General features: G+C 43.9%; 1 protein-coding gene across 2 annotated transcripts in view; it reads left to right on the top strand.

Moving 5' to 3' along the window:
* The window catches only part of MIB1 (MIB E3 ubiquitin protein ligase 1), a 376,461-nt gene that overhangs the window by 37,230 nt on the left and 312,012 nt on the right, over nt 1-27,219 (top strand). For both annotated transcript variants that reach the window (XM_085605778.1, XM_085605777.1), the window contains exon 2: nt 2,092-2,263. In XM_085605778.1, coding sequence (XP_085461904.1) covers nt 2,092-2,263 — 172 coding nt within the window. The remainder of the gene's footprint in view (nt 1-2,091; nt 2,264-27,219) is intronic.

Genomic DNA, 27,219 nt, shown 5'->3' with positions numbered 1-27,219 from the left:
CCACCATGGAGCTCTCCTGGACTACAGTTTCTTCATATTTTTGACACAGTTCATTAGACCCAGGTTGGGCGAGGCATGCCTTTCTTCTAGTGGATGTAATGGAAAGTTGTAGTTGTCTTTCCGGAACCCCTCCCATAAAATATGTATTGAGTGGGAGAGAGTAAGAACGTGCCACATGTCATGTAAGTCCAAAATATTTGGCCATCCATAGCAGTAACAGAGATATGCTACACAGGTATTTGTTGATTAATAGTGTGAGTGGGTGAGCACTCTGGATCTTTTGCTATCAGAGTTTATTAACATTTTCAGATGAGTGTTATTAGCAAGGGTTACAATTCTTTTTTTGGTCTTTGCGTGGAGTGATAAAATTGGGTTTTCATCAGCAGAGTGCTTGAAGGTTTTTACATTTTTATAATTTTCCAGCATGGATATGGAATTGATATATGGTCACTATTGATTCCTGCAATGCATTCTGTAATCTTTTACACTGTGCTTCAGTGGTTTGATATCGAAGAACCATGTTTTAATACTGTATATGACAGGCTGGTTGATCCAGTTAGTAGTCCTGTTTTAATACTGAACATGACAGTCTTGTTCTACAGTAAAGGGTCTCAAAAGTTCCAAGTCACAGTCCCTGTGTCACGATTAATGTTTATGCATTTTGTTTTAGATCTTAAGTTTTGGTTGTTTGCGATATGATGAAAATGTTCCTTTATCTGCCCTCTGATGGGATTCTCCTTGTGTAATTGCATTATTCTCCCTGCTTCATTTAAAATAAGATGTGGAGCGCCTTTTCTAATCCCGACCCTATTCAGTTGCCATTTGTGAAGGGTCTACAGTGGCTATTTGTCATTATGAAAAGTCTGGAGTTACAACCGTATTCTCAAGTTCCATATACATGCATCATATTGTAATCTGTGTGTCCTCCATTAGCACATCCTCCTAAAAGTCAATCTCTTTGGAGTTCCTCGATTGCGGAGAGTGGAAACACAGATTAAATTGCCAAAAAAATCTTTGGTTGCTGCTTTGTTGTATAGGTTTATAGTAAGCGTTAACTCTGCATGCTGAAGTTTACTTGCCATACATCTGCAGCAAATTGCCCAGCATCTGTACTTCCTTTGCACATGTTGTGTTAAGGTACGGAGATATGAAAATGAAATTCTTTAGCAATTTCTCGGATTGGCACAAATAAAGAGTGTATCTCCAGGAACATAAGGAGTCAAACAACTGGTCTAGTGGTCTCTCACCTCTCTTCATCTGGTTTTTTGTTAATGCATCAAGTTATAATTTTCAATTCCCAGTGACATCAGTTGCTGCTTTATCCTCGCTTGCATGTTTTTCTTTATTGTTACTGCTAAATGTTCAAATTTCTTACAATTTAAACTGCCTTCTGTATGCCAACTGGCTATGAACATATTCCTAGTGGCAGTCAGTGAACAGGTATGTCGTTTACACCTCCCGTTATATTCACCCAGCTATTCATGGCAAAATAAACACTGAAATACATTTTGCAGAAATAAACATACTTACATCTGTATTCCGTTCAAGTGTAGGGATATGGTGAAAGTATTTCTAAATATGTGGTGTCAATATAAAAGCAATGATAATAAATCTGTGAACTATGTACTGTCTTTGAGAACACATTCTGGGCTTTAAGTAGGGTGGCATTAGTTCTTAGACAAACATTAGAAAATGTTAACGTCTAAACTCTGGTGCATGAACCAAGCACAGATTAATATTCTCCTTAATTAGTGTCTCTCCGCTTCATGCACTGTGGTTCAGGTACTTTTTTTTTTTCATACCAGTGTTGCTACTTTCCCCTCCCATTCACCATTTTTCCTGTTGACTCAAAAGACCATGCCCATGATGGTGTCTATTTCTACCTTGCACCCTACCCATTGGTAGAACAGAACAACTGTACTGGAGTGTTTGTAGACATAGTGTTGTGGTGTTGTTACCTGGTGACCTAATCGTATAATTTTCCTTTAATATTCTTTAGCTTTGGAAATGGCTAGAAAGAAAGTAAATGCTTGCCTGAATACTGAAGTGGTTCTTGAATCAAAATTGTATGTCTTCCTCTTCTTTTCTTAGGTATCAAACATGATGGAACGATGTGTGACACTTGCCGTCAGCAGCCCATCATAGGCATCCGATGGAAATGTGCAGAATGTACGAATTATGATCTTTGCACAGTATGTTATCATGGAGACAAGCATCACCTAAGACACAGATTTTACAGAATCACCACACCTGGAAGTGAAAGGTAAACACTAAAGGGTCCGGTTGTTGTTAATGTTGGTACTTCCTGTTTGTCCAGAATGCTGTTTCAACAACCTTCAGGAAATAGATGACCACACAATACTTTTTTTCAGTTTTGATTGGTCAGATGAAAGGTGTTCTGAGAAGAACTGGAAGTGGTCTGAAAAATGTGTTTTCAACTGTTTATTTCCTGGTGGGCTTGCTTTATGGAGTATTATCTTGATAAGAATATCAAATGAATAAACAGCGGAAAGACCTAACAAAAAGTATGGCTAAGAAAACTGAGTACGTCTATGTTAAACCTGTAATCTGTGCTTGTACTTCTCTTACCTAAGATAGCAAATTCTCTTTTCCTTTCCCTGTCTCCCCACCCGTCCCAGCCTATCTCTTCATTGTTTGCATTACATCCCTATTATTCTCTTTCATGTATTTGTTTGCATCTGAAACATTTCCTCTTTTTTAAACTTTTATTGTCTTATTTCCTATGTTTCTTTTTCTTTATCATTTCTTCCTCTTTTGCCTCCCTATTCCCCCCTCAGTCTCACTCTTTTCGTTATAGTGATTCTAGACTTCTTTCAACATAACCAATCCACTTGCCTGTTCCCATGTATGTTTTGCTGGTCCTTGCCTGAATTTTTTTGGACTTTAAGTCATCAGTCTGCTCATTGAAGCGGATGATCTGCAGGAGACGTTGAATGCCTTCTAGTAAATCAGTCTATGAGTTTGTGGCAAACTGATAAACTAATGCATGTACAGAAAGTTCTTACCAAAGTTTCAGCTCGAGCTGTTTCTCCCGTAGTGCTGAGGACACGCAGGCGAAGGGAGACAGACTTCCATTTATGAAGCTGAAATACTTACCGTTAAAATGCTCAGTATGTCAGCCATCTTGTTTCTGTAAGTTCTATACTTACTAGATAGCTAAGATGTTGTATATACAAACATGACAGCCATCTTGGAAGTGTAGAAAATACCACTTCAAGATGGCTGGCTGGTGCTATTGTCTTGGGCAGTGCCGGCATAATTTTATTGTACGACATTGGTCAACCCAATTGTGCAACCAACAACCACGGGGAAAGTGAGACCCCCATGCTTTGTCAATGCCTTTTTCTTCTAGTGAACACTGTTCTGCAATCTAGGTTGACCTACTGCATTTCAAATGCTTGGTAAAGATGAGTTGGGTCATGTGTTTCTGTGCTGCGATCAATCAGGAGTTTATTTAGCGTGGCTACTCACCCGTGAGGGTATCAAGGAGCTTTAAGTGTGTGTTTATTTTGTTGGAATGTCTGTCCGTCTGTCTGTGCTTGTTTTGCATTTCTGGAAGGAAAGAGTAAAGGAACAAATCAATTGTAAATAGTCATTGAGCGAAAGAGTGAGAAGTTTAAATTAGTCCCTGGCTGACGTAGCTCTTACTTGGGTGTTGCCTAGAGTTTGTTGTATTTTAGACTTGGTGAGAAATAGGCATTCAGGTAGTGGGGGTTTGTAAAGAGCATTCTGAAGATATAAAAGTGTTTTGGTTGTTTGCCATGCAGTTGTTGTGGGGTAGATGTTCACATTTTTAGATGTTTTCTGTCTTGGGAAGATTGTGTCTAATACCAAGCTTTGGTAGCGGTACTCCTGAGATCTGGGCATTGGGAATGTATGGCAATGTGATAACCCCAGTGAGCAATAGATGGCCTGAATGTGTCCTGGTGGGCAGCTGTCCAGGTATGATTCTGTTTATTACTCCTGGGATGAGTCATTGACTCCTCCAATCAACTTTAGGATATCAGTGACGAACCCCTAGGTACCATGTGTTTTTGGATATTTTCCAGTACGTTCCATTGATTGCTTATAGTAAACACAGTCCGAAAACTAATTGCAAGCTCATTGTGTGATTCCTTGGCAGGTCGTTTTATTTCCTTCTAAGCCACAGATCCACTATCCAGATAGAAGAGGTTATATTATTCTTTGTTCCACAGGGTTGTGGTTGAAATTTTTTTTCTAATAAAGATTTTTTTTTTCTTGCAATCACTGGTTGAGCTTTTACTAAATTGCTACTGCAAGGTGGCAGCAATTAATTAGGTTGTTTTTTAGTACTTTTTAGGGTTGAGCCTGCGTGAGCCATGGACTAGTGTTTGCGCTTTTGCTTGCGAGACACTATTGTTTACAAAAAGGGCTTGGAAACTGCCCGTTATTTACCTTTTGCTGAATTTAGTGTCTTCCTTCTTTGCTGCCTCCTAATTGGACAGTGCAAGGCAGACATCACTTCCTGATTGTTCTGTAGTGCATGGACCAAGCAAAGATTTCTCCCTAACTAGTTTCTCTCCGCTGCTTGTGTTGTGACCCAGGTGCTTAAAAAAAAATATATATATATATATATATATATTTTTTTTTTTACCCTTGTTGAATCTTTTTCTTCCCATCCACCACTTCTCAGTGTTGCTGCCCCCGCCTCAACCCCTTCACGCCGTCCACGTTTGCACATACTCACCCCCACCCTCACCTCCTTTTATTTTTAATAGGTCTCGCCTACGCAGCGCGCATGCGCTGCATAGGAGGACCTTTAGCCGTCGTACAGCTCTTTTTCGAAGCACATACTTGTGCTTGTGGCGGCATACAGCTTGCGGGAGTGCGCAGCGGCGCGCCACAAGCACGAGTATGTGCTTTGAAAAAGAGCAGACTGCTGTCCCCAGTGCGCGCGCACCACTCGCGGGTGCACCCCTCCGCCTCTCTCCTGCTGCAGCCTGCACGTCTTTTTTTTTTTTTTTTTTCTTTTCTTAACTTTCAGCGCGAGGCGCGCGCTCTTGTTTCTTCTGGTAACTTTCTTTTTGCTTCTTTATTCCACTTCTTTTTCTCTAACTTTTTCCTGTTTTGTTCCCCTTATTAGTGCTAGCATTCTGCCTGTCTATACTTTGTTTTGTCGCTTTGTACATCGTTTGTAAATATCTGACTTCACTTTTCGATAACAGTTTTAACATAAAAAGTCCAGTAAGGTAAAGCTTCTATTTGTTGTGTTTTTTCACCCCTAAGTTCCTTTACATTTTCCCACATGTTTTTCTTTCTCGCCCCCTTGCATCTTCTAGTAACTCTTGTCGTCCTTACTTTATAATGTCCCCCTTTGTCTGTCCCTTGCCTCCGCGTGCTGTCAGTCCAGCTGTCTCCCGTACTTTCTCGTCTCTCTTGAACCATTTCACCTCTCCATGTGCGTCTCTTCAGTACGTGTTCGCCCTCCCCAGACCTCACTCTCTCGTTATCACTCCTAGTTTTTCCCAGTACTGAGGTCGGCTTGCGTTCAGTACTGAGGTCGGCTTGTGTGTTGTGCCCTTATGTGTCTTTGCTTTGATCTAACCCTTGCCTCCTTGTCTTCACTCACTGTGTGTTTTATTGCACAATTTTATTCCTTGATGTCGCACTCTAATTGTCGTTCTTTCTCATTCACTGTGGCAAGCCCGACTCCTGAGGGAATGTGGGTAAGATATCTCAGTGGGATACTGCATCTGCTGCTGCGTTGCACAGATTCAGGTAATCAGTGCCTCATTTCCGCCGACACATACTGTTACTGTCACAGAGGCCAGACTCCAGAGTAAATGTTGCTAAGATAGTTCAGTGGGATAGTGCACCTGCTGCCTGCTACTTCCACAGTTTCAAGTCATCAGGGCATGTCCACGGACGCACAGCTACCGGGCCCGACTTCAGAGTCAATGTTGGTAAGATATTTCATTGGGATACTGCATCTGCTGCTGTGTTGCACAGGCTCAAGTAATCGGTGCTTTTCCGCGGACACACATCTACCGGTCCTGTCTCAAAGACCAGACTTTTGAGTGAGTATTGGTGATAGCTCAGTGGGATAGTCTCTATGTTGCTGAGTTTTTCAGGTTATATTTATCTGCGGCAATATTCCCCAGACTCAGAACTACCTGGCATGTCTAAGAGGCCAGATTTCTGAGTAAAAGCTGTCGAGATAGCTCAGTGCGTTCATGTACCTGCACCTGGGGTCTAAATGTAGCCCTCATTTACCTCTCCAGTCCTGGGGTGTGCATCTTCCTTAGGTACATTTTCTTCGCGTGCATTAGGGGTGATTACGTCTTTGCTGCGCTCCTGCACAGGCTCCGTCTTTAGAAGGCAGAGTGTACAGGATGACACGTCAGTCCTGTCCATGTGACGTCGTCTGTGTCCTTTCGTAGTTGTTTGCCTTCCACCACCGGTGCACTTTTGCCCAATAAAAAGCGTCACAACTTTCAAGTTTTAGAGATGGATTTCCGGAGTAAAGTGACTAGGAGTTCACACTTTGTTTTTACACAACGGTAACTCCGGTGTTGTTAATACTGGTAATAAAACCCCCAGAGAGGGGGCATGTTGTAGGGCTCCTGTGTTTACTGTCTACTGTGTCTCAATTATAACAAGCATTGGCATAGCCAATAGGTCTCGCCTTTGGGACCTTATAAGTGTTTAGCCATGCAACAGTTGGTGTTGTTGCACCAAGAATATTGTGCTGCATAACTAAATACTTATAAGGTACCAAAAGCGAGACCTATCGGCTATGCAAATGCTTGTTTATTCTTGCTTTTCTTTTTGCCTCCTCCAACCTGAGACCTCTGTGTTGCTTCAACCATGTCCCTCCTGCCCAATGTTGTTTCTGCTTTCCCTATCCCTTACCCTCTCCCGTTGCTTCGGTTCTCTCCCCCTTCCACATTCACTCTAAAAAAAACAATGCTTTTGCCTGTTATTTTTTTGTCTTTTTAGTTAACGATCCAACTTGGATTGGTCACTAAAAAGAAAAAAAGCTCCCATGTCCTTTTGCCATTTTGTTTTCTCGCAATTTGATTTGTATGATAAATTCATGAAGTGACACAGGAGAAAGGAGCTTGAGGGTTGGAGGGTGGGCTGTTTTGGATTTTACAGTTTAAAGATGTTTGGTACAGTGGGCTCGGTTGTGGCAAATTAAATTGTAGAAATGCAACCTCATAAATGTGGGACTTGTTCTCGTTCCTTGTTTTGACAGGCAGGGCTACTTTGTGCCGTATTACATCCGTTGATTCTAATAACAATCTGATATTTGATTTGAACACATATTTTGAATGTTAACCTGTTAACATAGCTTAATTAAAAGCTATCATCTGTGTTTTGGCTTGATTATTGTTGAAAGAAAATACTGCTAAAACAGCAGCACTGGTGGTTTTCATACGGACACCATGTCGTAATGTATGATTGCGCTCTTCTTGAATTCTGTGTTATGATCTTTGTGTATACCTCATTCCATTAATCTCCAAAAATCTGAATGGAACTGTGTGAGAAGTTGGCCTGGTACATGCTGGTCACTAGTTAAAGTGGCCACCTTGCACCAGTACAATTCGACTCTTATGGTAGATAGGTTTAAGACAACCTTTTTAAGAAAGCTGTCCTAGAGGTAGCTGTGGAGAGCAGCCTTCAGGCTAAGTCTTTAGAGGAATGTAAAGCAGCTTGTTTTACCTTATAATCTCTTGAATCACTAAATGAAAGGACACGATACAGGTATATATATAAAATATATATGTATTTGTTCAAGGCATATGAGCTGCAGATCACACACTTAGGATAGTAGATCGCCATCTGGTGTTGGGCTCGGATGCTTGCAGGTTGTTGTCTTTGGAAGAAGTCTTTATGGTCACAAGATAGGTGACTCCTCCCTTGGACGACAGTGCGCATGGGCATTAACTCCATCGTTAGATTGTTTTTTTCCGCCATTTGGTTCGGATGCAACTTTCCGCTCCGGTTGGAAATATCAATTCCAAGCTTTTCGAAGCGCAAAACTTCACACAACATCGAAGCACCTTCATTCTCGACATCGATTTCATCGGCTCGATTCCGGATGTCGACGCGGGCCGCTGGGCCTATCCACGCCGTGAGGCCTACGGCTCATGGTAAGGACGCCTTTCAAAAAATGCCCCCAGTGTGGAGCAAAATTTCCGCACAGTGACCATCACAAAGTCTGCAACCTGTGCCTATCACCTGAACACGATGAATCCAGCTGTCCAGCCTGCGCATCCTTTCGATCCAAAAAGACCATTCGAGATCGAAGGGCTCGAGGACACATCATGGCATACAGAACAGCTCCGGAACCAGAGGACATCTTTGATGAAGGCCCCGATGTCCCAGAAGAAGATTCCGAAGATCTACAAATCATCTCCGAAGCAGACTACTCAGACGACCCCATCACTCCTGGGCAACGTTCGAGTACTACTGCCCCTGCCCCTGCCCCTGCCCCAAACCCTCCAAAACCAAAGGCATTGGTCAAGACTTCGCCTGCTGGCCCCAGTCGAGACCGAAAACATCCTTCAGAAGCCCCGCCTCCAGGCTCGGCTCCGAAGAAATGTAAGCCTTTCGGTAGCTCGGGACCGAGCAAACCGCATGTCATTGTCCAACAGGCACCTTCGGCACCGAAGACAAAAGACCACTCTGCACCGAAATCGGCTCCAACGCCTTCGGCCTCTCAAACACCAAAGCCAATAGATAAACCGGCACCGAAGGTTCCCAAGCCTACAGATACAACTTCGGCTCCGAAACCATCATCGGCTCCGAAACCAACGGCTAAGGACTCTCATACATCTCCTAAAGCCAAACACTGCATCGATCAACCAAAACCTCGATCGGGCCTGAAAAAATCGGCACCTGAGGAACAAGAACTTTTTCATCCAGATCCCATCGACCCAAGGCAGAAAAAGATATATATTAATCCAAAGACTGGACATGTCACCGCGGTGCCATGTAAAAAACGGAAATTAGACACACCACCTGCCCCAGTTCCTATTAACAGGAAGGACTCTGCAACATCACCTATGCGCCCTTCCTCTCCTATACTGCCTTCTAACCCACCCCCTCTGCCTACACCACCCTTACCTATACCCTCTCCATCACATACACCACCTCCACAGGATGATGATGACGACCTAGGGGGTGGGGGTGACCCTAATGATCCGTTCACTGATCCAGATACCTCACCACTGGATGACTGGGCATTCCCTCTACCAGAAATGCCTGACCCTCAGCCATATGCCTCCAAACCATCTCCTCCAGACGATCACATGGGGTTTGACCAATTATTAAATAGTGCGGCACTTTACCACGGCATCACAATGCACTCAGGCGCACCAGAGGAAGACTTCCTATTAGACACTTTTGAACAATATCAAAAGTCTGTACAAATTCTACCCATGATTAAAGGAGTCATAAAACACGCCCCCAAAGTATTTAAAGACCCCGTCCATGCCAGGGTTCTTAACCCAAGGATAGAAAAGAAATATAGGCCTGCCCCTGAAGATCCTAATTACATCAAAGGGCAACTCCCTTTGGATTCTTTGGTTGTTTCCAATGCTAGGAAACGCGCCAACTCCCATACCACAGGAGATACACCACCCCCAGACAAAAAATCCAAACTGTTAGAAGCCTCTGGCAAAAGAGTAGCAGCACAAGCCGCTAATCATTGGCGTATTGCCAACACCCAAGCCCTACTAGACGCTATCACAGGGCCCACTACGACCAATTAGAAACTCTATTGCAACATCTGCCAGAGCAATATAAAACCCAGGCAAATGACCTTATCCAGGAGGGAAAACTTCTTTCAAATGCGGCAATTAAATGTGCGCTTGACGCCACAGACACCGCCTCTAGAGCAGTTAACACCAGTGTGCTCCTTAGACGACATGCCTGGCTACGCATTTCAGGCTTTAAGCCAGAGGTACAAACTACCATACTTGGGGCCTCATGTAGGTAGCCAAATACCGGTCGGTAACGGCCGAAATTCGGTAAATATCCCGTTACCGACCGGTATTGAGGCACTTGAGATGTAGGTGGCTGATTTCTGGATTCGGTATTTACCGAATCGGAAATTAAAGAAATCGGTAAAATACCGATTCGGTAAATACCGAATCCAGAAATGCTATGTAGGGGGCACTCAAGTGAGTGCATTATTGGTGTCTGGATTCGTTATTTACCACCAACTACAGGTTGATGGTAAATGACGAATACCTTTCAAAAAGCATTTTTGTGCTATTTGTAAAGTGCCATGTGGCAGATATACATGCCCTTAGGGCATGTATGTGCGCCACATGTGCACACATGCACGAATCAGGGGTGCAACAGGGTGTCAATGTGACACCCTGCCACCCATGATAATGCCTCCCCTATTACCGATTCGGTATTTACCGAATCAGTAATAGTAACTGGCTTCCCATTCATTCCTATGGGCCTCCTGGCCCATAGGAATGAATGGGAAGCCAGTTACTATTACCGATTCGGTAAATACCGATTCATAAATACCGATATTTACCGAATCGGTAATAATTACCGATTATTTACCTACATACTATTTACCAATTCATAAATACCGAATCGGTAAAATTCGGTATTTATGAATCGGTAAATAGTATGTTACCTACATATGGCCCTTAGTCCTTCAACCAGGAACAGCTATTTGGACCAGCCGTAGACACTGCACTTGAAAAAGGACACCGAGACTGCTAAGTCCATGGGGGCATTACAGTCTCCACAACCACGTGGCTCCAAACATATGGGAGCGGACACCTCCTCTACATTCAAAGCCGCTGCACAAACATCCCCCAGTAGAGGATATTTTAGAGGCGGATACAGAGGAAACAACAACAAAGGGCGAGGTCAAGGTAATAACACTCGTACCTCCCCTGCCACAAAACAGTGACTTTCCTCCACACCCCCCAGACCATTCCACTCCAGTCGGGGGAAGACTAAAACAGTTCCTACCTGTCTGGAACTCCATCACAACAGACAAGTGGGTAAGACAAATTATCCAGTATGGTTACTGCCTGGAACTAACAACTACCCCCCCCCACATATACCACCCAAACAGCATTCATGTCACCAGACCATCTTACGCTCAGGTGACCACCGCTAGGGGAGATACTGCTATATAGTCTGTCCTAAGTGTGTGATCTGCAGCTCATATGCCTCGAACGGAATTTGCTACTTACCAGTATGCATCTGTTCTTGGCATGTAGAGCTGCAGAGTCGCACACGCCCACCCAGCTCCCCGGGACTTGTATCTGTTCCAGCATTGTCTTACTTCGACATCACACATGGACATCTCTCTTTTCTACAAACTCCATAATTTCCCATCATGGCGAAAAACAATCTAACGATGGAGTTGATGCCCATGCGCACTGTCGTCCAAGGGAGGAGTAACCTATCTCGTGACCACAAAGACTTCTTCCGAAGAAAACAACAACCTGCAAGCATCCTAGCCCAACACCAGATGGCGATCTACTATCCTAAGTGTGTGGCTGTGCAGCTCTACATGCCAAGAACAGATGCATACTGGTAAGTAGCATATTCCATTTTTAACGCACTCTACTAATCTCTTTATGAGATTAGAAGTCAAGGACATATGCACAGATCAACATTTCAACATTTCACAACAAATATGGCTGGGGCCCTAGGGGCGTACCAGACCATATACAAAAAAAGAGGTTTAGGAATATCGACTTGAGAAGAGACAAGGCCTAGGGCCTTCAGAACCGCTGGGGCCTCACTAATCCACCCAAGGCAGTTAAGTAAAGGACCCACGGGAGACACATGCAGTGTGAGAACACAGCTGCGGATCCCGATGGACTTCAATGGAGCAAGTCGCGGTTGGAATTTTAAAGTTTTAGGGTACTTCGGGAGAGTCTACAAGCAAGTCACTTACAGGGTAAGTAGTTCTAGAGCCAACACCCACAGGAGCACCGTAGTGCTGGAGTTACCTCACCCAGGGAAGCCGGGTGCATAGGTGTCTTTTGGTGTTGGGTCGCGGCGTCGTTTTCAATGGGAGCCAAAGAAGACTTGCTGCTTGTGAAGACAGGAGAAGTGTCCGGTGGAATCCAAGGCTGGATTCAGAAGAATGAAGACCTGAAAGCAGAAGGGACAGTGTTGAAAGTCACTTGGCAGTGACCCGGGGCAAGGAAGCTGGATGCCCACAGTCGTCAGGTGATTTCAGGTGATCACGGGTGTCTTGACTCTTCAGCCACGAGGTCCAGGAGGCGTCGACGACGACCAGGAGCTGGTTTCGGCGTGTCCCACGAAGTCTGCAGCTTACTGAGGTGTCGGCAACCGTATTGGAGCCAACAAGCCTTGGCAACAGCAAGTCTTGTGGAAAGTGAAGAAAGTCAGTGGTGCAGACCAGCAAGGTCTGAGGGACTCACCCAGCGAGGGTAAATCAGGGCAGACCTGGAGCAACCAGGAGAGTCCTTTGGTTCTGTAGAAAAGTCTTCTGGGGACCCACAAGCCAACCGTCAAGGGATCGCGAAGACGCCTCGGGAGGATTCACTCACCAGGAGCCCACGGTCACTCTGGACGAGGTAGGCCTCTGATCGTCGGAGGAAATCCTGCTGGAGGCTTGGACCACACGTGGTCCAAAGCACAAGTTCGTACAACACCGTGAAGGGGTTGCACTCGACAATAGTGCACGGTACCCGGGTATTGCTGTTCCTCGTCACTCGTGGGGTCCACTTGCCTCAGCTTCACTGGGGACTCCCGATGGCCGTAGCGAAGTCAGGAAATCTACTTCTGGGGCTGGAGGGACTTCGGACTCCGGCGGGAGCGGGAAAGTTTGCGACTGTTGATGCAAAGTTTTGATGCCTGCCAAGCCGGGGAGTCACACCTTGACTCCAAGGGAGGTTCTTCAGTCTTCCAGAAGTAGTGGAACGTTGAAGGTCCAGGATTCTTCTTCAGAGCGTCGTCCAGGGATATCTAGTTTGCGATGGCAAGGGTTCCCTAACTTATACTAGAAGGAAGGGAGGGACTAGCTCTATCACCCCACCTATGGGAGGGTCAGGGGAGTGGGTGGTTACACCCACTTCCCTTTGTCCAGTTTCGTGCCAGAGCAGGGGATGGTAGCCCCTGAACCGGTTTGAGCTGGTATATGGACAGAGGAGCCTACTGCTCCCCCAGTGAAGGACTTCAAAGCACTCCAGGAGTGCACCCACCCAGCCCCAATACACTAAATCCTGTCTGGAAGGTGACCACACCTCCCTGTCACAGGATGCCTATTGTTGGGCCTCCTCCACTACGAGTTTCGGTCAGCAGCAGGAGGGCAGCCCAGTGTCTGTGACTGGTGGCATCCATTTTGTGATGCCAGGGCTCTTCAGGATTCTACCGCGTTTCCACAGTGGGTACATGTCTATCCCTCTAGAAGGGTGGGTTCATACTCCCACACCAGTTACTGGTGTGGGGGTATGATTCCAAAGCGTTTGACACCAAACACGACATGTTTTGATGCAGCCATCCCCAAATTAGCATTTACCGCTAGGTTATAATGCACTTAAGAGTATATGGTTTAACCGCATCCACATACAGCCACAGAGAATGGACTCTGAGAGCTGCAGAGGGGCCCTGCTCAGGCAGAGGCACCCCCTCACATGGAACCCAAGCACCCTGCCCTCAGGATTGTTAGGGCCTGCCTTAGGGGTGACTGATAGGTTTATATGTGTGTGTAAGTTGAGATATCCTATATGTGTCTGTGTAACTTGAGGGAACCTATACCTCAGTGAGGAGTGCTAACACTACCTCACCCAGGCTGCAGTAGCAGGCCTGTGGTGTCAGATTTAGTCTGCTTCCCAGGGGTGGCATAATACATGCTTCAGCCCCTGGTAGGCCCGTGAAGTACCTATGCCCTTGGTACCGAAGGTACCATATACTAGAGGCTCATAAGGTACCACAGTATCCAATCACTAGTGCATCTAATATAAACTCCAAGTTGTTTAGAGAGAACAGAGAGGCTAGGGCCCTGATTAGCAGGGACCCAGCCAGACTATAGCCAGAAACCAGTGTAAACATCAGAAAAATAAGTGGGGGCAACCTAAGTCCTACTTTCCTACAAACTGCAGCTACAAACTGTCATCAAGAAGTGGAAAAAAAATAAACCAGTTCAGCACAAATGCATATCTGCTTCATGAAATTGACATTTAACTACAAGCACTGGACTTCATGTTCAGTAGTTCTGGTTTCAATTGCTGGTTTTCCTTGGCACTCCGTGTATTCTTGGGCAAGTACAAGTAATGTAACTTCTCGCAATACAGCAAACAGTTCTACAGTTCGAAAATACCATGCTTACTGTACTCGGTCTGCCACGTCTTCGGAGGAAAACCACACATCATATCAACCTAGTGCCTTGCTTCAACACTATGCTTTCCTCCTTCAGTAAGCAGTCACACATGATTTTGTTGCATGTCATTTCTATACTGTTAAAAGCATGGATGTAAAAAATGTCAGCATGCACATAGTTGTTGACTACAAATAGGCCTGGCTGAAGACTTTTGACATGGGTTACTTTTTTTATTTTCATTTGCTAGTAATGACCCCTGTACTTTCCCATTGCTTGCTCAACCATGTTGTTCTCCACAGCCGCTCTACGTTGCTTATCCTGCCAAACCCCTCCCTCTGTGTTGCTTACCCCCGAACTATGCCCTTCTCTCTCTTCTATTGCTTCCCCTCCTCCGCGATTCTTCCCTCTACCAAGCAACATGGCTTCCCTCCTGTATTGTCAGTCACTGCTCTTCTTCTCTCTAATGGTCTACAAAGTATTTTTGTACATTTGTACGTTGATGTCCATTTATTTGTGGCATAAGGCTATGATTGAAAAATCTTGGTTGGGAAGTTGTTCCTGAGCCCATATTCCCGGATACACAGTGCCTAAAGGATTCAGGGTGTTAAGATTTGCTCCTAAGTGGGAGTAACAGAATTCTGTAGTTCACATAATTTTTTTTATTGACTATGATATAACTCCAGACCTGTTTTTTATATCTCACCTACAAACAGCGTTTAGCTTTCTGCTGTCAAAGACTGGATTGCGTTTAGTTCCTTTGGCTCAGCTAATTGGTTATTGTTGTTCGTCTTTATTTTCAATCTCATTTGCTTGATGTTTATTCCATGACTTGCCTTCTACTCCTCGTGTTTGGCCTTCTTGTAGAGCACAGCTTCTTTACCTTCTTTGATGACTTGTATTTTTCCTCTGCTTACATCGGAGAACTATTTTTTCTTTTACTTTCTGCACTTCATGGGAACTAGCATGCTTTCTTGCTCAGTCCCGTATGATTTTTTTTTTTTACCTCTCATATTAGGCCATGAGCCAGGACCCCAAATTTAGGCTATTGGTATCACTCGGTGGTGGGTTCTAACATGTTTTTTTGCACGGTATGGAAAATGTGATAGCAAGTCATCACACTTTGCTTTTTGTCTGATATTATTGGATTGGCAACCATAGCTGGAAAAAAACAATGGCTTTTAATATTTTTTTTAAATAGTATACAAATTCATTATAATATGCGGAAAAAATAAATCTAACCACCAGATTGGTTACATTCAATATTATTGAAAAAAATAATTGATTAATGATTGTAATAATAATCATTAAAATAATTGCAATAAAACTTAATTGTATTCCTCATATATTGATATAGATAATATGCATAATTTTCACGTACAATTTCAAACAATAGTTGTTACATCTTACATTGGCAATGTATGTCATGAGTGAAAATAAACACAATGTTATCATTCACATTTGTCGTCATCTTCTGAATAGGTGTCATCATTCTCTGCATCTGTTTGTTTTTCACAGACGGGAAGTCGTCACTTCAGTGCACTTGAGGTCCTTCAGACCGCAGACACATGTTGGCAGTTTGTAGTTCCTAATGCATTTGCAAGCTAGTAGATCTTACGCAGCTGGAGGTGTTGACTGCCCCTCCATCCAGTCTACTGCCAGTTGCTCTGCTCCCTCATGTTTTTCTAACTTCCACCCTCTCCCAATTGTACTAGGTGTCTGTGGATCTTTCAGAAGGCATTTCTTGCTTATAGTGCCTTGATAATTTGCATGTTCGACATGTTTCTTCAGACAGGCCCTGCAAGGTGAAACTTGATGACTGTCTATCTCACCCTTCTTTGAGCAGAAAAGGTGTTATCTCAAGTCATTCACGTGGTGAAACGAAGATTTTGATGCATTCAGCAAGCACGAGAATCGCTCCAATTTGTCCATTAGTTCTTCAGAGTGATCGCATTCATCTCCGAGTTGCGAAAATGTTTCCTGTTGGCAGACATTATTTTGAATCCACTTACTTTTTCCTTTTCGCACAAACGTGCTTACTGTGTCACATCCGGTAAATGTATGGAGAGCAATCATAGCTTGACCAACATTTTCACCAAGAGTTGAAGCTATTTTCCCAATGTCAAGGACTCTCGTGCATATTTTAGTCCCCAATTTCAGAAACAATTTAGCCATGATTCTGTAATGGAATCCAAAACACATCACTTTCATCTGAGCGTATCATTACTGCCTCATAACCCTCATTAGCAGCTTGTGCAGCTTGCAGCAACAAATGACCATCGGTTTCTTTGTGTGCACTGGGCTCTAGTCTTAGCCCTGTACTTTTCAATCTATATATGGTTCCCCTGATAGTGCTGATCTGATAGGAGGAAATAAGCTCAATCTCATACGCTGACGATACGCAACTCATCCTGGTGTTGGACAGAGAGCTGCCTGGAGCTGAAGAGAACCTTAAAAATTGCCTCACTGCCACTTTTGAGTGGATGAAGTGTAACCATCTTAAATGCAATTCAGGGATAACAGAAATCTTGCCCTTCGGCCCGCTAAATCTGTTTTCACCCAAACAATGGTGGCCTGTAGACGCCGAAGCCCCCCCAAACACCATCTCCTCCGCCCGTAACCTAGGCATCAAGTTCGATGATGCTTTTATCATTTAAGCAACAGGCAGTGACCGTAGCAGGCACCTGTTTTCACATTATCAGAACTCTCAGAGTTTTTTTACCTCCTTCCCCTCCTAGCTAGGAAAACGGTAGCAGTTGCCCTCATAACATCAAGACTGGACTACTGTAACAGCTTGTATGCAGGAGCAAATAAATCAGTGCTTCACCGATTACAGATGGTCCAACATGCAACTGCCCGTTAGGTCCTTGGCAGGCCTAGAAAGTCATCGGCCTCGGCAGCCCTCACCACTCTTCACTGGTTACCAATACATAAGCGTATTCTTTTCAAAATCCTGGTGATCACCTTTAGAGCTTTTCACTCGCAAGGACCCAGGTATCTGTGCAACGGCTTTAGGCGCTACCATCCTGCTCGCAGCCTAAGGTCCTCTAATCAGAATCTCCTAATGATTCCCAAATTTAGGCTCTCCAGCAAAGGTGGGAAATCCCTGGCTGTAATCGGCTCCAGGGCGTGGAACAAATTGCCACCCCAGCTTCGGGAAATTTCTACAGAAACATTTTTCAGGAAAACCCTGAAGACCTGGGTCATCTCCCTTACAGAAACTGCATACAAAGCCCTAGTATAATTTGCACAGGATCCCTCGAACGACTGCAGTTGCCAACATGTTCCATCTATGTTGACATTTAGCGCCAAGATGCTCCCTGGAGTGATAGTCGCGCTCTATAAATGTACCTTCCATTCCATTCCATTCCACTGTTGAGATCGAGAACTTCGTGGCTTCCTTCAGTTGTGATTTTGTAGCATTTATCTTCACAGTTGACGAACAGTGTTTTATTCTCAAGTTTAAAAAAATATTCTCTGGTTTCCTCCATTCGTTAGCAAGAAATGCGACGACAGTTGTTTTAATATTCCTTACGTGACTTAGGAATTTCCTCCACTGTCTCACAATATAGGAAGGTGAGATGCTCTGTAACTGGTGTCAGAGTTCTTTCCCTCAGATTGTCCTTTTGCTGTTCTCAATAGATGCCTCGTTGTATGTGTCAAACACAACATCAGTTCCTTTACTTGTATTTTCTTCCCACAAAGCCATGGTCAAGACAGACATAGCCACCTCACCAAAGTTTGATTCCTCTCCTTTTACTCTGTGAGCAAGAACCATACCATCAATAAGCCTGGCTGAATGCCCAAGTATTTCCTCAGCAGGGATAACTTTTTTTCTGCAAGTATGTTGCTAAAACAGCTTTGTTTGTCTTTCGCAACAGACCTTCTGGAGTTGCTGAACCCCGTGGTAAAGGTCCTAAAGGATGAGAAAGCACAGCCATCATTTGAAGGTTCTTATTCCATGCTGTCACAATGATTCAACAAAACTGTGCTTTGCCTGCTTTCATAATGATTGCCTTAATTATGTCTGATATGTCTTGAGATGCCTTTTTTGTAGTGGAGAGACTGAGATCATGTAGCCCAACAAATGGGTTTATCCAGCTTTGAACCAGACTAACTGCTTTTGTAACAGTATCTTCATATTTTTCAATTTGTGACTTGCGTAGGTCTGCGTAAGTAAGATCTGATCTGTTACGAACCATTTCCCTTTTCTGACCCAAAAAGGTGCTTCAGTATTCAGCAGCCATATATATTTTCTCAGCACCTGCCTTGAGGTTGAGCCTTGTCATACCACCCAGAGTCAGTGTGTCTTGTTGACTGTTACCTCTATTGTTTGATCAACCGGAATTCGTCCAAACGGATTAACATCTGACAGTTGAACTGAAAAGCATCCGATGATGAAGTGGTGTATCTGGATGTTTCACTGCAAGTAATGTCATTTCGGCACAGTATGGAAGATATCTAGCATAGTTCATCTTGTCATACGCAAAACACCATGGGATCATAGAGTGTATGGCGGTAAGATGTAAATACAATTTCCTTCTCGAAACCGCACGCAGCAGAGACAGCAAGACCTTTTCATCAATATCCATGTACGACATCTAACATGCAGAGAGATCTCCATTGTCATGAAGATATTCTTCTAGGAATACATCCCAAAGCTGTTTTACTTCGGCAAAGGCAGCATTCTGCAAGAAGTCGTCTTATCTTTGTTGGCATAGGTATTTTGCAAAGTCCTTAACCATCCTCAGTGAAGGAATAGACTACCTGAATGTTCTCTTTGTAAGTTTTCTTCACCCAGGGAATAAATTCCAACCAAGCCAGTCTCAACATAGCTTCATACACACACTTGTATACTCGAAGTGCACAACTGTACATACTACCTTCTAGTACTGATGATACTGATCCTTCTGCTATCATGTCTGCTTCAGTGCAAAGGTCGCCAAGGCAAGCGTCTTGAAGGTGTTTCCCAAGAGTGGACATGACATTGCAAATGGTGTGAAAGGTGCCCATTTGAAGAATGATTGTCGTAAGTTGCTTTATGTTTCCACACGATCTCAGTTGCTTTTTCCATTTATATCAAGGTATCTTGGGAGTGGAGTGGTAACACACAACAGGCAAAGATTTATGACTTGCTATCACATATTTTTCTTCTCCAGGCATCCAAACCTTGCCAATAAATCTTATTAGAACCCATCTCCTTTTGTGGTACTGATAACATGGTTGGTGCAAGTTCTATATCTCTTAGCTTGTCTCTGCTTCCACCCCCCTGCCCTGGGACTTATCTCAAATTTTATTCCGGAACCCATCAGCGCCCCTTCATTGCTTTCTGCCTCTCCCTGCTCATTGTAGGTTTTCATAGTACCATTGACTTGCTTCCTCCTTCCCACTGCTTTTTAAATTTCCCTTTCGGTTTGTTTTTTATTTCTTTGTAGCATGCCTGGCACCTGCCGTTTACTACCGGGTCCCTCCTTTTCCTGCAGTGTGCTTTGGCTCACTTTTTATATACTTTGTTCTAATTTATGGCTCTAAGAAAAAGCTTATATAGCTGCTGCAGCATGTGTGATGCCTTGCTGATGGGCTTGCGAGCGCTGTTCGAAGGCAAGATCTATTTGCTTTGCCAATTCCTGTGTCTTTTTATTACTGCCTTAAGCATGGGCATAGTGTTGCTCCTCTTTAGTGTAGTCTGCCTGAATCCTGCTGGGATTAGTATCAGTGTGTTAACATTCTTCATATAGTTGTTACGGGAACTCTGACATTATCTTAAAACAGAGGATATGGCTTCCATTTGGTTAAGAGTTTTGCCTATGACCTGGTGTATTGGCATTTTAGCTGTCTATTGCTATTTTGCTATACATTTAAGAGAAAAGTGATTCCCAAAATATTGATTTGTTTGTCATGTGGCTTGAGTATGCAGTGTTTGAACTTTGAGTTCAGTCCAGATTGAAGGTGGTTGTGTGAACTGGCTAAACATTTGCCAAAAGAACAATTGATGGACAGGATTCAGAACAATGTAATACATTCGCCCCACTTCAGAGATCTGGGCGTAAATCCATCGTTTTTTTTGCTCCCCATGCCATTCCAGTTTGAACCCAGCCATAGGCAAATCTTGACCCTGTGCCCCATGGGAACAGTCCTGCCTGAACTGCCAAGCCAGGTCCTCCCTGGACTGGAAACAAGCATCCTAGGACCGGTTTCAGGGTTTCACCCCTCATCAGCCAGGATAGCTTGACTCCAGTGGCGTGGAAAGCACGGGCTAGACTGTTCCCATGCGGCACAGGGTCAAGACTGATTTGCATATGACCAGATCTAAACTGGGATGGCATGGTGAGCAAAAGAATGATGGATTTAACCCAGATCTCTTGACTGGGGGTGAATGTTTTGATTTGTTCTGCATTCTGTCCATCAACTGTGTCTTTTGCTTTCTTGCCCTAAGTGCGCCGGGTATTCTCAGACATGGGTCCCCGCCGGGCTCACTGTGGCACTGGATTCAAGCTATCCTGGCTGATGGGGCGAAACCCCGAAACTGATCCTAGTGTGGTAAATAAAATTCATTACCGGGACTTAATTTGATGCGGAAACATAATAAAATAGCTCAGAAAAATAAGAGGCAGAATCCGTGGTATTAGAGGTTCGGAATGGGCTTTATTCCAATGATCGATTATAATCGGTTGCTCCAAGTTCCATCACCACGGGGGTTCAGGAAGTGAAGTACATACTTTATTGACAAGAAGTGACTTTTATAGATCATACATTACAATGAAGCGAATGCAGTAGGTGTAACAATTGATAAGGAAAATGACGATTCATATGCGTAACCAAAAATGGGTGTAATAAGGAGCAAAAAGGAGCATAATTGGTTATGATGTCATATATAGGTGGATCTATAAGATAATACTTGGCATAGATGCGCGCGCAGTAGCATGACGTGTGATTGACGTGCAACTCGGGGGTGAAGGGGACTTGACATTTAGCTCTACATGTGGAGACAAAAAGTCTGGGGGGTCAAGTCAACCTAATCCCAAATCATATCTAACATCCTATGTTTAAAGAACTATGTTATCCACAAAAGAAGGACTCTCGGACAGAATCTATTCTATACTGACTGTGCGTGCGTGTACAAGCGTCTAAGTGTCTACACTAAATGCGAGGGGGTAGGAATATTCCATGGTAACAGGGCTATGAATTACTTGCATAAAGACAGAGAAGCCGAGCCATTGCTCGGTAGCTGGAAGGATGTTTACTTAAACTACTAGACAGGAATGCATTGGCTAAGGAGTGAAGCAGATAATTCGAAGGTGAAATACAAGTTCTTGGCAGAGAATAGGCTGATGTCAGGCTTCGTGAGCCGCGCAGAGAATGAGACAAAGTTCATGGTCACAGATGCAGGCTCAGACTAGAGTTTTCAGAAGTAGAAGGCAAGGAGAGTTTGATGACAGAATCAGGGCCTACTTGCCTGGACTGTAAAATGGCATAAGTGAACCATATAAAGCCGGTGGCCTTTCGTACCTAGGAATGGAATATCCGGCCTATTCTTGGCGGATCTGACAGAGGACATGTTGACGGTGGACGCACATATGTTTGCGTCTTCATAACTGGAACTGGAGGGGACATACATGTACTTGTGATTCATACATGAAACCGTTGGGGTCCAAGATAGGGGACATAACTGATCAGAAAAATCCATATTTCCACATTCCCTCCTTGTCCCCTACTTGCCCGTTAAGAGATATCAATCTTCATCAATCCATTGATCTGTTCATATAACATCATTTGTTCTTCTTTCTTCTTCCGTGGTGGTGGAATACACGATGTGGCACACAGACCACAGATCGCTGGTCCACATTGTAGACATAGACAGCAACTGAATAGTATGAGAAGGCCAATACCTAGGAAGGATAGAACTCTCCATCCCCAGGCTGATATCACACTCCAAAACCAACTGGACCAAGTCCAAGTGCCTGGGTTCTGGTGTATCTGGCTTACAATCTTATGAAGGCGAGTTATGGCTTTATATACAGATGGCGAATTTTCTGGTATGAATACGCAGCAGCTTGATCCGATGACCCTACAGGCTCCGCCCCTATCGGCCAGGATGACGTCAAGGACAAGACGATTTTGAAGAACCACGATCCTCATCGCAGATTGCTCCTCTGTCAAGTTGCCTAGGGCGGCAATAGTTTCATTCACTACTGCTTCAAGGGTTCTAGTTAATCTACGTATCAGCTTACTATTAGTAACAGTACCTATATAGGGAAAAATGCCTTTATTGAAATCTACATACTTGTCCCATGCCGTCTCAGTATAATCGACAATTGGGAGATCTCTCCGCTCTCTATTGTGTACTAAATGAATGTTTCTGTAATAATCAGGAGGAGCTAGGAAAACAGGTGGCAAAAGGAATGCAATGTAGCAGGTACCATCCCAATCTAGAGGTAGACGCATATATGCAGTCTGACCACATATAAAGTAGGAGTGGCGATAAGCTCTAAATGAAGATTTGCCTTCATCACTGAATTCTACTATAGTAGTGCATTTACTATGGCCCATATGTATGGAACCAACTTTTCTTACACATAATTCACCCTTCGCTGGGAATACTGACATGGTGGGTAAAACTAGTTCAACTTCGGATTTGACATTTAGAATCATGAGATTAGGTGTAAAGTTACCTAATCCATATACTTCATTTTCGAGATCAGTTCCTGTTCCTTTGGGGCGACCCTCCTTGTCAGGGTAACAGACTTTGAATAAAACTAGGTTCAGATTTCCCCATACCCACTGATCTTGATAAACTGCTGTGTCTGAGTCTATGGAATTGATTAAACTAAACCATGCTCCACAGGAGCCATTATGTGTAAACGGATGTGGAAAGAAAGGCAGGACTCCTTCATAATTCTGATAGGGAGGGAGCCGGCCACACACCCAACAATTAGTTGCATTACTAGTCTGATGGGAATGATGTAACATACTAATGAAAGTGTTATTGCGCCGCGCAAGTCTATAAGACAATTCATGCGGCGGTAGGTCACTAAAAGAATGTTCAGCAGTAATATTGTAAACATTTCTGGCAATAGGGTAATATATGTGCAACAATATACTTGCAGTAATTATTAAAAGACTTAAGAAAAACAAGATTAATAATGTCACTATGCAATGGCTACGCAGTGATTTACAATACGCCCGTCGTTTCAACATTTTTCGTGGGTTTCCATGATTCAGGTCTAGGGGATACATGTCGGAGACAGATTCAACCGCTTCACCTAGGAGAGGACTTAAACAATCAAATCGTCCGACGGTCTAGGCCTTAGTTTTAGTTTATAGAGTTCCTTGCTGTCGGCCTCAGCCAAAGGTAGTTTTGAGTCAATTGGTGAAGACACATGAGGTGGGCTATTCACATCTGCAGGAAGTCCATGAAATTTCTTGATATGACTTGAATGAATCCATCCTTTTCTGCCTTCGATCTTCACGGCTGTCCTTGTGGTCAGCAGGACCAACTGGGGTGTCTTCCACCTGGGCTCCAGCTGAGTCTTTCGGTCGAAATTTCTCACAAGCACAAGGTCCCACGGAACTACGTCATGGGGTTTCACCTCAGTGTTGTCGGGAAAGGCTGCAGCTACCTGTGAACGACAAGATTGTAGTGCAGACATCAAGGAAGCCAAGTAATCTGTCAGCATATTACAGTCAATATCAGTTATTTTGCGTGGTATAGGCGTCCCCCACATATTTGGTGGTCTGCCGAAGATCACCTCATACGGGGATAGCCCTGTTCGAGAGTGTGCTACCATTCTCATGTAAAAGAGTGCAACTGGTAACGCTACTACCCAGTCGACACCTTTCTCTCTGCATATTTTGGTCAATCTGATTTTCAGTATCTGATTATGTCTTTCTACGAGACCTGCTGCCTCGGGGTGTCGGACACAGTGGAATTTCCACTGATAACCTAACAGAAGTGAAACATGTTTCATTAGTTCGGATGAGAACGGCTGGCCGTTATCTGAGTGAACAACACGTGGTAAACCGTATCGTGGGAAGAATTCTCGAACCAACTGCTTGGCAGTAGTCGGGGCAGTGTAATCTGAAACCGGGTATGCCTCCGTCCAACGGGACAGAGCGCAGACAACTACGAGAACATATTTGAATCCTCGACATCGTTCCATCTGGATATAATCCATCTGGAGTACTTCAAAAGGGTGATTAGGAGGATGAAATCCACCCTGTTCTACAGGAACGCTTTTTCCCGGGTTGAACTGGCAACAGATCATGCAGGTACGGACCTTTTGTTTGGCTGCTGCTCGTAAATGTTTATTGAACCAAATGTGTTGAATGCTGTCTAGCATAGCTTTTTCTCCTAGATGTGCTGGACTATGTATAGTGTTAACTATAACTTGGACCATTGAATCAGGAAGGAACCACACAGACTTTTCCTTCATCATCCATCCTTGGTCCGTTTGGATCCCTCCTAATTCAGTCCATTTCTTTATTTCGTCTGGTGTAGCATGTGTCTGTATGTCAATTACGTCAAGAGTAGGATCTTTAACTGTCATACAATGTGTCGGCATCGGGACTATTGTCTTTGTCATGTCGGAGGTTTGAGTTTGAGCAGTCTGTTTAGCTGTTCTGTCGGCTAGATCATTGCCTTGAGAAATGATATCAGTAACCTTCGTATGAGCCTTACATTTCATAATTGATATTGCAGTGGGTAGATGTATTGCATCTAATAAGGCATGAATGAGGGGTCCGTGCTGAATGTGGGCACCGTGGGAAGTTAAATAACCTCTCTCTCGCCACAGCACGCCGAAGTCATGTACAACTCCGAATGCATAACGTGAATCAGTGTATATGTTGACTTTTTTATTTGTGGCTTGAATACAGGCTTGTGTCAGAGCGATAAGCTCTGCGGCTTGAGCTGACAAAGTATTTATACGATTAGTTTCAATGACTTCAGTATCTGTTGTGACTGCGTAAGCAGCCACTAACTCTCCTGTATTTGTTCTCATGCATGAACCATCTACATACAATGTCAGGTCTGGATCTGACAATGGGACATCGGTTAAGTCTTGTCTGGGTTTCGTCGTTATAGTAATAACTTCAATACAGTCATGGGCTAGTGGGTCTGTTCCGATTACAGGTAAAAGTGTGGCAGGATTCAATGTGTTACAGCGTCTGATTTCTATATGTGGCTGAAACAATGTAAGTTCGTACCCTGTAAGTCGCGCAATAGTCAAGTGTTGTGTTTGCGTTCTATTTACAAGGACCTCTACTGCGTGTGGTACTTGAACTGTCAATGGATGTCCTAACACTATGGCGTCGCTCTGTCTTATTGCTAAAGCTGTCGCTGCTACTGATTTTAGGCATGCAGGCAAAGCCTGAGCTACGGGATCTAATGTACTAGAAAAATAAGCACATGGTTTGTGTGCTCCTGCTTGTTCCTGTGTGAGTACTGACAAGGCAGTACCTTCGCGTTCTGTAACAAAGAGTGTAAACTGTTTTCTGTAACATGGCGTTGCTAAAACAGGTGCTTGACATAAAGCTTTCTTTAGGCTTTCAAAAGCTTGTGTATGTTCCTGAGTCCAAGGGAGAACAGTCGATGTGGCTGCCTCCTGTGTTGTCAACTGAATGAGTGGTTTTGCTAGAAATGCATACTGAGGGATCCACTGCCTGCAATATGACGTGAGGCCTATGAAAGCCCGCACCTCCTTTTGTGTCTTGGGTATTGGCATGTTAGCTATTAACTGAATGCGGTCGGGTGTAAGCTGCCTTCCCTCCTTGGACAGCGAGTGTCCAAGATAAATAACTCGCTGGACACAGAATTGCAGCTTAGAAGGGGACACCTTGTGCCCCTTTTCGGCTAGAAATTGTAAAACTGTCAGTGATGCTTTTTCACATTCCGGTTCGCTTCTCGCGGTGATCAGCAGATCATCGACGTATTGAAGCAGAGCAGTGTTAACTGGCATGTGGATACTGTCGAGTTCTCGTTTCAGTGCTTGGCTATAGATGCTGGGGCTTTCTGTAAATCCTTGAGGTGCGCGGGAGAATTTAAAGCTACGTCCATTTAAACTAAATCCGAACAAATATTGGCTTTCCGGATCTATTGGGACGCTGAAAAAGGCATTCTTGAGATCAATTACAGTAAAGAATGTTGCTTCGGAATCAATAGCTGTCAGTAATGACGAGATATCTGGGACCACAGGAAATTGTGGCACAATGCATTTGTTTAATTCGCGCAGATCAATAACCAGTCGATATACTGGCGGGGCCTTTGGATCTGTTCGTTTAAGAATCGGAATTATCGGTGAATTACATACATTGGAGTCTGTTTCCACAACTACTCCTTGGGCAATGAGCTCGTCAATGATTTGTAGTAAAGCCACTACAGCATCTGGCGGTAACTTGTATTGTCGCATTCGTGGTAGCACCACTCCTGCCTTTAATGTGACTCGATATGGTGTAATATTCATGCAACCAACATCAGTAGGGCCTTGTGCCCATAGATGTGTGGGTAAAGTCTGCAGTCGGGGATCCATGTCTCTAGATACATAGTGCCCTTTAAAATCACGTAAAAACAATCTTACTCCTTCCGGAGAACAACATATTATGGCTCCTAGAGCTTTCAGTGTTTTTATTCCTAACAGATTTTCTGGACATGATTTAGTAAGCAATAAATCTGTAGTTCGGGTCAAAGGTCCTATCGTAAGTGGAAGAGGTTGTGACACTTCATTAACAATAGGTTTTCCTGAAAAACCAAGGGAAATATTCTGAGAGCCTGAGAGGGGTGCCCCTGGAACTTCACTACGTTTTATTGTTGTTCGACTTGCCCCTGTATCGAGTAAAAATTTTCTATCTTGGCCTAATAATTCACTATGTACATAAGGTCCTTCTTGGTCTACAGGGAT

The sequence above is a fragment of the Triturus cristatus genome, chromosome 5_1, assembly GCF_964204655.1.
Source record: "Triturus cristatus chromosome 5_1, aTriCri1.1, whole genome shotgun sequence".
In the NCBI taxonomy this organism is placed as follows: domain Eukaryota; kingdom Metazoa; phylum Chordata; class Amphibia; order Caudata; family Salamandridae; genus Triturus; species Triturus cristatus.
The sequence above is the reverse complement of the archived record's forward strand: the minus strand, read 5'-3'. Positions and strand labels throughout refer to the sequence as shown.